General features: G+C 36.2%; 1 protein-coding gene across 2 annotated transcripts in view; it reads right to left on the bottom strand.

Annotated features, from left to right (window-relative positions):
• The window catches only part of LOC139691937 (uncharacterized), a 34837-nt gene extending 23079 nt beyond the window's left edge, over positions 1-11758 (bottom strand). For both annotated transcript variants that reach the window (XM_071589888.1, XM_071589889.1), the window contains exons 1-5: positions 11488-11758; positions 11268-11388; positions 11008-11183; positions 7558-7845; positions 3971-4132 (exon numbers count right to left, since the gene is read on the bottom strand). In XM_071589888.1, coding sequence (XP_071445989.1) covers positions 3971-4132; positions 7558-7845; positions 11008-11106 — 549 coding nt within the window. In that variant the 5' untranslated portion in view covers positions 11107-11183; positions 11268-11388; positions 11488-11758. The remainder of the gene's footprint in view (positions 1-3970; positions 4133-7557; positions 7846-11007; positions 11184-11267; positions 11389-11487) is intronic.
• Positions 11759-13106: the final 1348 nt, after the last annotated feature.

Raw genomic sequence — 13106 nt, 5'->3', positions numbered from 1 at the left:
GGAACGGATGTTGATGCAGTAATCATTGATTTTTTGGCAGCTTTCGACCAAGTGCCTCACAATAAATTATTGTTAAAATTGGATTCGTTACCATTGGATTTGAGGGTAAATCAATGGATAAAAAATTTTCTTAGAGGCAGAACTCAAAAAGTAAAATTAGGGGATACATTTTCAAATGAGGCGAGCATTTTAGCATGAGTTCCGAAAGGCAGTGTTCTGCGGCCATTACTCTTCCTAATTTACGGAAACGATCTACCAAACAATTTATATTCCCAAATAAGACTCTTTGCTGATGACTGCATTATATATAAAAGGAAGTAGTGTAGCCACAAATGAAAAAGCATATAAGGTACTGTTTATCCCTATCCTAGAATACTCGTCCATTGTATGGGATCCATATGAGGTGGGACATATTAAAAAGATAGACAGAGTTCAAAGAAATGCAGCAACACATATACTCGGAAGGTACAAAAGAACAGATAGTGCCACAGAAATGTTAGATATACTGAAATGGGAGAGTTTGGAAAATAGAAGAAAAAGGAGTAGGTTAGGGGTGATGTATAGAATTGTTAAAAAGGATGAAGCATGGGCAGATATATGGAAAGATATAGAAAAGCCTAACTTTAGGGGAAAAACAACCATAGTTACAAAATAAAAATAAGAACGCAAAAGACAAATAAGAAAAAATACTCTCACATAGAAATAGATTGGAACCAGCTGCCTGGAGGTTTGTTTGAGCCCTTTCCATACAATTTTAGAAGTTTTTTGAATAAATGTAAAGCAGCCACTCTGTGATAAACTTCATTGTAGTTATTAAAATATTCTTTGCATGTGATGTGGAAGTGTCATTGTATGTAAGAATATTTTGTCTCCTATCGATTTTTCTAGTGCGTGTATGTATGTATTTATTGTTGTAAGAGTGATCATTGACCAAACTTGACTGTTGCCACGAGGGAAATCACCTAATTGCAACGTAGCTCTTAAATAAATAAACAAATATGGAAAGGGGATGGAAATAAATACAAGGGCAAACAAGGATAGCAGGGAAGGCAAAAGATTGTAGATTCCAAACAGAAAAGTCTACTTCAATGGGATTTAAACCCACTTGCTGGGCCGATTCTCTCCTTATTAAGCGATTGTATTATTACCACACCAGAACTACGCAGGGGTTTCAGAAAATATTGAAGGAAACATTTTGATGGGCTCAAATACAGCTTTTATGAGGGTGTGATTTGGTCTGAAGATTTTGCTAAATCGGTAATTATACCCATTCCAAAAAAATAGGAAAGCAGCGGTATCAGAGGACTACAGAACTATTAGTTTGATTTAACACACTGCTAAGATTGTTCTTAGGGTGATCAATAAAGGGATATAGAGGAGAACTACTTAAGAAAATATGTTTGTTATTAGTGAGGATAGAGATATGAATGACGGCATAGTAGTAAGGAGTTCAATGATACAAATGAATATAGTAGAAAACAACCAGGATGTAATTGTTTCTTGATAAATTTTAGGAAGATATTCAAAAGAGTTAATTAGATACAATGAATGAATAAGTTGCAGAGGATAAGAATAGAATAGGCAGACAAGTGACTTCTCAAAAACCTGTACAGTATACTCAGACAGTTAAGCTGGAAAGTAAAACAGGGCTGGCAACTATCACCAATGCTTGTCAATGCAAATGTGGAGGAAATGGTTAAAGAGGCATAGGATTGATTAAAGGAATAATTGAAATTACACAACTTGGAAACTGGTTATTGGGGCAAGAGGATTAGCATAGATAGGGGATTTTGAGACGTAGGCAAGGAAAAAGCTGAATAAATGGAAATAAAAACTGGAGAAGGGAAGGGCATAGTAGGGAAGGCAAGAGGATTTTTGGTAGAAATGCATTTAAGGTGGGAAAAATGAATGAAGGTGACTTTTGAGGGTTAAATACACTCCTTTGCGGATAATGTTGCACATTGAGGCATAAGAAGAATAGATGTGAAGGCAGAGATACAACGTAGGTAGGCAGGAAGTAAATGAAGTTGAAGAATGGTTTATGGTAGTATAGGATTTTTAGAGTAGTTATTTATTGTCATATTATGTGGGACTGAGAAGAGTTGCGGCATTTAATAACTGAATCCGTCAAAAACTTATCTTGATCAGTAGACTACTCATAACAGTACAAACTATTATTATTGATGATCAATATCAAGTAACTAATTTCCCCACTTGATCAAAGTAATTATGTAAACCATCAACTCTATATAGCTGTGACAAGACTAAGTACCAGATAATTTTCAACTTTTTTAATTTTTAAAAACATTTGAGGACACTGTCACCAGATCCATAATGAGAATGTTAGGCTGTGGAAGTTTCAAATGTGACTTGTTGACAGTTGCCTTTTGACAGCTTGGAACTATTTCACAATTTAAAATACAGATACTCAATACTAATTCATGTTTTAAAAAATATGACACTTCATTTACTAAGAAAATCATATATTGTGGATGCATGGATAACATAGATTTGGAAGGAATGAATTCTTTGATGCATTGCACTGAAGCACGGACTGATTAAGAACATAAAAAAATGTGAAAAAAGGAAAATCAAAACAAGGTGGAAATAAACATTTAAAAACAGTACAAATAAAATTTGCATATTTTTCTTATAATTTTCATGGTTCAGTTGAAAGTTGGTGGCCCGGAACTACACAGACGGAGGCATTTATGGAGGGAAATTTGGCTAGAGAGGGGTAGAGGAAGGAAAGGAGAAAGACCTCAGGCAGCCACTTAACAGTACAGCCTATGGTAGCAGAAGGATTTGTGAAGAGCTTTGAAGACCGTAAAGAGCACACTTGAGTACTGCTCTCAGCCAACAGGTTTTCACACATTTGAACAATTTTTCCAGCTACAATAACAGTATTTCCTCAAAATTTTTAAAACTGTAGGAAATTAATAATTAGAAAATGAGTTTTACATTTATTAATTTTTAAATATGTTTATATTAATCAATCAAAAAACTTCTTCACTCACTGTTTCTTTCAGTGCTTTCATCAATTTCTTCTTCATTAATTATAATTTCATTATGAAAACTGCCCATAACAACTACACCGTCAATAAATGTTGAAAAATGAAACACACTAGGGAGGACACTTATTAGGGGGACAGTGATTCCCCTGATAGCTTCCTTCTACATAAAAGTAAAAACTTAATAAATATTCTCCTGCGCCTTCTCATTGGCTACTTTACAACCCATGTTTTCCATGGAAAACTACCAATAAAATCATGAGTAAACTAAATCTGCTATAAATCGATATAATTAAACATTAATAAGCTGAATACTAATATCTTAAATAAATGAATGATGATATATATGTCTAACCTAAAAAAATACCCCATCTAGAAATTGAACTTGCCTTACAAAAAAAACTAATGATTAAAATTAAGGAATATTAAATTTTGCTCACTAAGAAACAGAAATAACCTATGAATATGATGCTAAGAATATACTAAAGATAGACTATTTAATAACCTATATAAAGCTTTAGAAGAATAAACAAAAGACAAAGCTAGCTAACTAAAAGGGAAAACTAAAGAAGAGGGTTAAAAAAGCAGCAAGGTTGGATTTGAGTGCATTTGGTCACATTGATACGTCAAAACTTTTACCCAAAACCCCCTCCTATTTACTCTTCTTGGAAAGGGTATCCATTAGGCCCTAAACTCGCTTCTGCACATGGGCCACCAGCTTTCAAACAAGCTATACATGGCTTTTCAAAAAACTGATATAGTTCAATGACATCTCCTTGATATCTAATATGATTCCCTGATTCATCCCTTCCTCCCAAGAATTAAACTCATACCCCAGGGTCTGCATACTTACTAGGGAAGATATAACAGACACCACTTGTTTAACTTGCATCAGTAAGTCAAAGTTAAAAGACAAGATATGTACATGATACATTATTGCACAATTTGAAGACCTTTACCTGGGGAATTACCGGAGAGAAATAATAAATGGCATCTTCAAGGGACTGCTTTGCCTTAGGTAGTAAATCAGCTGTAATCTCCTGATGATGTCCACCAAGAGTCAGAACACAAAGCTTTTCCCCAATTTGCACATCAACCCCATCAATTTCAACAGACAGGCGCTGAAACAAAGACATTAAATTCATCCTCATTAAAATCAAAGAACCTAAGGTAATCATAAAAATATATGCTATGCAAAAGAAAAATGAAACTTCTACCTAATGAAAACATTTGCTAATTAACGGACATTTTGGCTCCACGAGAGACTTACATTCTCTCTCTCGGGCAAGACCTTGAGGATTATCTTAGCACCTATATCTCCTAGGAGAAATGAAGTATCAAAGTGATGAAAACATCAATACAAGCATTTACGAATAGGGGTCAACTAACACCTCACCAGGGCAAGCTATTGCTATCAACCTTATCTGAGCAGAAAGTATACAATTTCTGACGAAGTCATTTGGCAGACTTTATTCCATATTTCGATGAAAACTATCAATCCTAGGATGCATAAGAACTTTTCAAAAATAGTACATGGTATAGGATGCACCACCAAATACTGACACTACAGTTTTGCTTGTAGCCCATCTCCAACTTTTATATTAATAATAATAGTAAGGTGCTAAAACCATTGAATAACAACCATACCACTATTATGGGAAGAATCAACTGCAGCCATACTCTTACAAATGGGCAAAGGATATGGTAAGGGACATCAGAGAGGGAAAAAATAATTCAAATAAAATAAAATTACATGGGAGAGAGGGGGGGGGGGGTTTGGAACAGAAAAAACGATTAAACCAAAATATGATAACAAGATGCTCTGTCTAAGGTGTACTAGATGGCATTGACCCTCACCCTTATCAAGCACTCATGCTTGGAATCTCTACTGACGTTATTTCTGTAACTTGCACCTTGGGAAAGGTAAGGGATGTGCCCAGAAGGTGACACAGTGTTTTGACTTCCAAGCATCCCTCTTCAGAGAATGAATGATGTCGTCTCTTGCGTGCTGTCTTATATATACTGCATGTAATGTAACGGTCTAAGAATATATAAGACACCACACACAGACGTGTGTGCCAAGCAGTCCTCTTCTCTGAAGAGGACTGCTTGGCAGTCAAAACACTGTGTCACCTTCTGGGCACAACCCTTACCTTTCACAAAGCATGCGTTACAAGACTAACCCCAGAAGAGATGTCATGGTAAACTTGTATGAGTAAGTTTTGCAAGGGTTAAGGCATTTACGCATACCCAAGCAAGTGAGTGATCGGCAGGCCACTGGCAAAGAGGGAAACCTCTGTGTGAGTTCCCGCGACTAGCAAGGATCAAGGCTATTTTGTACACCCAAGCTAAAGAGTGCGTGATTAATTTGCATTTATATTATTACGTGCGATTGGTGGGCCACTGGCGCTGAGGAGAACCTCTCGCAAACCCTGTCTGGGTGAGTGCTTGATAAGGGTGACAGTCAATATTATCTAGTAACCTTAGCCAGAGCATCTTTTCTTATCATATTTTGGTTTAATCATTTTTTCTGTTATAACCCCCCTATATCATTTTATTTTTATTTCATTTGAATTATTTATTTTTTCTCTCTAATTTACTTCACCATATCCTTTGTCCATTTGTAAGAGTATGACTGGGGTTGATTCTTCCCATAATATTCATACAGCCCTAGTTACCATTCGTAGCAGTAGTATTTAGCGGAGGCGACCAACAGCTGAGGTCATTCGCACCATAGGGGATGGACAGGAAAGGATGAAGGGTGGAGAGAAACCCGGCGTCGGCATTAGCCTACTCTTTACCAAAGGCACCAAGGGGTCCGCAGCTTAACGTCCCATCCGACGGACTGCGTACTCACTCAAAGTGCCCTCCACATAGCACCTCAAGTAGGGATTGAGATACCTCTGAAAAATATTCAACACCACCGGGATTTGAGCCCGGGCCCTCTCGGTGGGAGGCAGGTACGTTAGCCCCCGCACCATCTCAATCCCCAGTTACCATTCATTTTATTCATGACCATACTACCATCAATTAGAGCTAGCATATATCGTGATGAAATGCAATCATGGTTCTCCTGATTCAAAACAAGGACATGCAAAGATACAAGGAATTCTCCATTCAACAAAAAGACGAATCTGTAAATTAATCCTAAATATGTTGTTGTGATGTTGCTACCATACGCTACGTTATAACTGGGCATAAAATGAGTTCTTAAGTCCTATTAATTACAGGGTCTGCCCCAAAAATAAGCACAATGATTTTTTCCAGCTGACAAGAATGACTGAGAAATTTGTGCTGAGAAAGGTGGTGGGAGGTCTTGGGAAAACAACATCATCTATGTCAGTTGTCTGCAGACTGTTATAATGTGTGGTTCACATCAGAACTGGACCCTTGTTTGAGAACATAGCATCACAAATTCACGATGTCACGTTTCATGAAGCAACAATACATTACAAAATTTTGGGTCAAGCTCGGCAAATCAGATTTGAGAGATGTAGTAATGTTCCAAGGAACGGTATTCTGCTGGCACAAGATTTCCAAGAGAGTAGAGTGGAGGTTGATAATGAGGAAACACCCTGGACATCCATCAATGATAGTGCGCAAAGAACATGCAAAAGGTGAGTGATATGCTCAATTCTGATTGTGCCCGAATGTCAGCTGAAGACTGCAGTATTCCAAAAACCACAGAGCATCACATTCTTACAAAAGATTTAGCCTTCCTTTTGTCACCCTACAGCCCTGATGTGGCACCACTGGACTTACTTTTCTTTTCGAAAATAAAAATAAGCTTAAAAGGCAAGCATTTTGGAATGCTGGATTATGCCAGAGGGGCCATTATGAAGTCCCCATCAATGCCTTCAACTAAGCACACCTCAACTGTCAGAGGTGCTGGCACCGCTATGCCAATGCCCAAAGGTACTATTTTGAAGAATTGTAGGAATTTGTATACTTTTATCTGCAGTAACTTTTTCCTCTGATTTATTTTACTTATCTTTGAGACTTTACTTATCTTAGAGGGTCACTGATAAGTGAAAAACAGCAAATATTAAAAATAAGATGAATATTAAAAGAATCCGTTATATTTGATTTCCCTATCAATGCCTTTAACTACATGAACTTAATTTAAACTTTTCTTTATTTTTTAAATTTTAAATAGAATTTCCCATTTAATAAACACATTATAAGCACAAAAATAAGGATATGGCTATTTTAATGGGTACAAAACCTGACATCAAACTGCATATTGGTTGACTTAATTGATGATTAACATTAACATGATTTAATTGAAGAATCTTTCCACCTACTATTTCATATCAATTACAAATATTACTTTATAGTGAGAAGATTCATCATACAGAGAAATGCTGCAAATTCAGGATGTAACATTGTATTGATAATATGCCCACACACTGAATAGATACAAGCAACAGAAGCAATGCCACTGTACTTGTCTAGGAAGATGCTGAGATCTATTCTTAATGGCTAAGGTTCTACTTTTATAAATTTTATGATACTATTGAATAAAAATGTGCATTCATATCATTACCTGGATTGAAAAGTTGTCTTTGGTCAACAGTAGCACCGTCTCAATAGCAACACTGCATAACATCAGCATGTTTTTCCTCAAACGATTATCAAAAATCTGAGCCTTGGCATCCCCAGTGTTGGCACATTCAGCTAGCATTGCTGTTTGAAGGTGAGCTTTAGCTGTCACACATTGATTTGCACTTTGTTGGCAAAAGTTGAGACAACAATTTGCAGTATACAAACATACAAGATGCTTCTCATTCAGCTCATACCATACTTTCAGGTCATTCACTTCCAAAGCAATCCACTGAAAGGGAGATGAATGAGTCTATCTACAAATGTTATACTTGATAATTTGCATTTTAATTGTTGAATTGTAATGTATATCAGCGGATGACTCCACCAAAAGTTGATGCTGCAGCATATCCCACAGTTTCTTGGAATTAGACTAAACAATAGTTGAAGTACAAAACCAACATTTGGAAAAGGACATTAAATGCACCAATGTACCTATACAGGAACACAGAAAAGCAAATACCTGGTTTTCAATGAATTTCACACAAATTTCTAAAATTGGAGCCAATGAAATAGTGAACTCGACATTTTTAGATTACAGGACAGTTTTTTTCCAAATCCTTCTCAAAACAAACTTATGGAAATATTACAAGAATTCAAAATTAGTGGTATAGGTGAAGTAAGTTTTGCAAAATTACATAAGACTAACTGGATCAGATGGATTGCAAACTGTATCACATGTTCCATAAGTTGAGTAAGTATAACTTACAATTATAGAACTCTTGCTATTTCCATTCACACCACAAACCTAGAATCCATAGGTCTGGCTAAATATTAATGTATGTGCATTTAACAAATGCCATTAGTATAGTTTATCTTTGAAACAACATTTCACAAAAAAGAGATTAACTCCTATTACTTCACAATACATTAAATTCTTGATAAATTGTCCATAGGCACCAATTATTACCAGCCTAAATCCTTCTTCCAGCTGCTTATTCAAGATGACGCTGCTCAATTAAATAAATCCGAAAAATTAACAGGCCATGATAACAAAGTGGGGACTTCATGAGTTCTTACACTATCAATCAAAATATGCACAACAAGGACTGAAAATGAAGTAACAAAGTCGAAAATTTACTGAAGCCATTATTTAGGAAGCAAATCATCTCCAGTAGTGACCGGTATGGAACACCCTTTAACATAAAATGCTTGGCAAAACCTGTCTCATCACATATAACCACGCAATTTTGAGATAATGCCGGTTATAAGCCACTAAATAGCTCATGCCTACTAGCAGCCGATTTTTATATTCTATTCTCTACACTTTATTCTCTATCCATGAACAATTTTCAATATCTGATTGATAAACCTAATACAATGCTTCAAAAATTTATTACTTACTTATTTGTTACACTTCACAAAAAATTTATTACTTACTTATTTGTTACACTTCACAGACTTGACCTTTAATAGGATGACTTCAATGATTATTTCAACTATAACTTTTTGGATAGGCCCTGGTATGTCAGTATTATACACATACCTTGTGATGGCATGCAGGCAAAGGTGTGGTGGCTATTAAGATGGTTCCTTCAGAAAATATGCTAGCTTATTTAGACAGCGAAAGTCCTGCAATATTAATATGGTTTGGATTTGCTTGAGGTACAAAGGTGAAAATTAACTAACTGAACAATATTGTGCTGCAGCATTAGCAGATTGTTGCCTGTGAAATGGGTCCTTGTTAGCCTTGCATATAGGTCTCAGAGGTCAATACTGGTTGAATACCCGGATATTTGAATTACCACTGAAATATGGTTATGCCATTTGTTGACCTTCCAGGAAAAGAAAATACACACTACTCCACATACAGATGAAATGGGAAATTATATACCATAAATGGAAGCTCAAGTGATGATTATAAAAAGAATTCAATTCTGAAAATAGAAAATTCAAGCTTTCAGTTCACATTTCAATCGTTACATCTAAATAATTTAAGGCGCCTTCAACCTCCACTTTACTTGTGATTTTTTCATTTTTTCATCCATTGAGTTCAAAATGATACAGTTTTCCAGTTGTTTTGATGAACCTGCCCAAAAACAGAAAATGTCATCTGTGCATTCAAAGACATTTTTCACCAGGGGACTCTTCGAAGTAAACACACATTCTTCAGGCACAAATCGACGAAGGAAAACGCAGTGGAGTAAACAACCTCCAATGCTGTGACCAATTCAAGCTATATCGGGAAAACGGAATATTTGAAATATCTTAACAAGAGCCAAGGAACACAAGGCATACTTCATGAACAAACCATTCCACAAACAACTTTGCTAAGCACCTCATAGATCATAAACACATTAGCGATTTCAAATCTATTACCCTACAAAGGGAAAAGAACGGTCTAAGACTTAAAGCACTTGAACAGCTAGAAATTCTTATAGGTCAAAACACTCCACATGAAAACACATTTAATGAGCAATTGTAATATTTAAAGTCACCCCCTGATTTATCTGATCTCTTCTAAATCCAACCCAGATGCACTACACTAACCTTTCTCTACCCCTTTTAGTGAAAACTCATTATTTACTTCCCAAAACTTCCCCCTCTACTCCCCTCGCCAAGATTCCACATCCAGTGCCATATAATCATGTGAATACTTCGTAAAAATTGCCAGATGTATCAAAACCAGTTGTAGTAAATTTATATTTGTGAGCAATAGCAGCGATTTTCTTTCCTATCCATTACCTAGCGTAATTGTCATTACATTTAGTATTTACAATGGGCACAGGGATAACATATACTTGATATGAAAATTCCAAACCAAATGCTCTGTTCAAAACCTGTAGATATTAGAAAAATTCAACTACCTATTATTCCAATATGTTATACGCCCCAGATAAAATTTAGATTATGGCAAAAACAGTAGATTCACGATTCCCATTAAAATACCATAAGTCGCATAAAATTGTGGCTGTTGTTGCCAACCTGAAAAAAACCCCTTTATTCCAAAAATCAAGAGCAGTAAATAAGTCAGGAGTAGCTCATGAACCAACACCCATCCACGGGAGTTTCATGTAAATTGATTTTTTTTTAAATTGCCGAGATAATGGCTACGTAGCAGTAGTTTTGGGGGAGGGACCGACAGACGGCTCAGGTGGGTGGAGAGAAACCCGGCGTCGGCATTAACCTACTTCAAACGAAACGCACCCTGGCACTTGATATGAAAATCCCCCTGAGCACCCAGGGGTCCCCAATTTAACGTCCAATCCTACGGAGAGCGGACTCAATCTAAGTGCTCTCCACAAAGCACCTCAAGTAGGGATCAGGATACCACTGTAAAAGATCTGCCGTCTCATGGATTCGAACCCAGTACGCTAGCCACTGCACCATTCCGATCCCCTAATGATTAAGTATGAGTATACCTTCTCGGCTGTAATGGTTAGGTAATACCTACTTTTGCATAGGTTGCAAGTTGCTGTGGTATGTGGCATTGTGTCAGTGTTTTTGGACGAATACGATTAACAGAGATTGGCACTCTTTCAGCTTTCTTCATTGTGATTTTGACGCCATTAAAATAAATATGCCCACGTTTTCACCGGCGAGGAGGCAGAAAGAAATCGTTTTAATATCCTGATGGAGAAGAGGACAGAAAGAATTATTACATTTCACCAAATAGAATACTTGGAAAGTAAGTTCATATAAGTCTTCATATACCAATTTGCACTTCGGATGATCAATTTTAATTCCATGACAACAAAGAAAACCCAGCCTCTCTATCTGTAACTCGATCTTCAAAAATTTGTCCACAAGGCAACATACAATCCACACACAAATCCTGAAAAGTAGGCAGGAGAAAAATAAAAACGCATGTCAGCTTGTCGTGGGAAAACAACATTTCCATCAACGCTAACTAATTTCAAGTATGCGCACTAACCTTGGTATTAGATAACATAAAAAAAAGGATATCAATATCAGTAGAGATGCGTCCATGTTTGCATTAAACGGTGAAATTTATCAAATGATATGAATTTCCTCAGATGTCATTAGAGTTAGCCTCAGCTTCAAGAATGTGTCGATTGAAACATTATAACAGTTAAACCACCGACCGCTACTACACTTGTTACACTATAGACAAGCGTCTCGACGATTACAAATGCATCAGTATATTTTGCGTCCCAAACAACGGGCGTTCGCCCACGCCTTTAGCCATGTTAATCATGAGATAAGACAATATACAATGCCGTAGTGCGAATACCGTTTAATAGATGACACAACGGTCGCGGTGCCCTAAGGTTAAGCGGGCAATTTCAAATCGATTTATAATTAGTCTTTTTCAATGCTGTGATGAGCGTCAAAATTAGTTCATTCTTTGCTGCATTTGAAGATTTACGCAGTTTCACGACGCTGGGCTATAAACCTAGGAAATAAAGCTGTAGTGTATAGAGAGCTAGCTAAACCTATGTGTGTTCCAAGCAAAATTTGAGGCATCCCAATTTGCCATAAAATAGTTACAGACTTCATGTAATAAAACTAGAATTAAACATAAGAGGTTAATGAATGGAATAATTGATTAGGTATTTAAGAAAAAAATGATAAAAAGCATAAAATAATCATTTAATATTGTGCTAATTTTTAGAATGCCATTGAATAAATTGATTTTAAATCAGGTAAAATTGTCATGACAGATATCAATTTATTTAATTACAATTAGTAAATATGATATGTGAATACCTAAGCGTAAAATGGGAGCGAGGAAAAAATAAAATTGAGATTATTTTGAATTTCAGTGTTAAGCTAATTTTTTTTGAAAAACTGCTTGTATTAGGTCAAACAAATGATTAGAAGTGTTTGCAGAAATAGTGCATATTTTAATTTTTCATTTATATAAGTAGCCAACTCATTAATAAAAGAGTTCCTATTTTTATCCAACAGTTAATAATGTATCAGATAATACTTCAGGGCATACATGTAGGCATGTTAAGGTTATTTCAAAAAGGTAGATTTTACAGTTTAAAAGGGTTATTTTATTAATTTTTCATCCCCATCACTGAATATGATCCTCCGTATGAATTATAATCTTGACGCGATGCAAGTGATAGGCATGGTAGGGGAGGAAAGGGGAATAATATGAGATAGGAAAGGAAAGGATGCATAGCGTTTTGATTGGTGATGGTTGAGCCTTGATATTGGGGGAAAATGTTAGGTAGACGAGGAGGGAGAGGAAAAGGAGAGGCATGTTAGAGGTTATGAGGGGAGGAGGAAAGTACACTGTATGGAGGGGAAGAAGGATTTATTGTGGTGCACGGCTAAGTTTTGTCAGTAGAGGCATGGAAATGAGTCATTGAGCATCCAAAACTGACCTTAGCCTTTAGAAGTTCAGTAATAATGATGTCATATTAGATAGTTTATGCCCCTAACATATTTCAGCAGGTGGTAGAATAGAACTTTGGTGATAATTTCACTACTATTAATTATTTTGATGATTACTTGTGAATGGATTAGATAGAGGAGCCAGATAATTATCAGGGTTGTGAAAGGACCAAGAATATCAAA

The sequence above is a fragment of the Hetaerina americana genome, unplaced genomic scaffold, assembly GCF_022747635.1.
Source record: "Hetaerina americana unplaced genomic scaffold, ioHetAmer1.1.p SCAF_4, whole genome shotgun sequence".
Taxonomy (NCBI): domain Eukaryota; kingdom Metazoa; phylum Arthropoda; class Insecta; order Odonata; family Calopterygidae; genus Hetaerina; species Hetaerina americana.
This window is presented reverse-complemented; position numbering and strand designations above follow the sequence as displayed.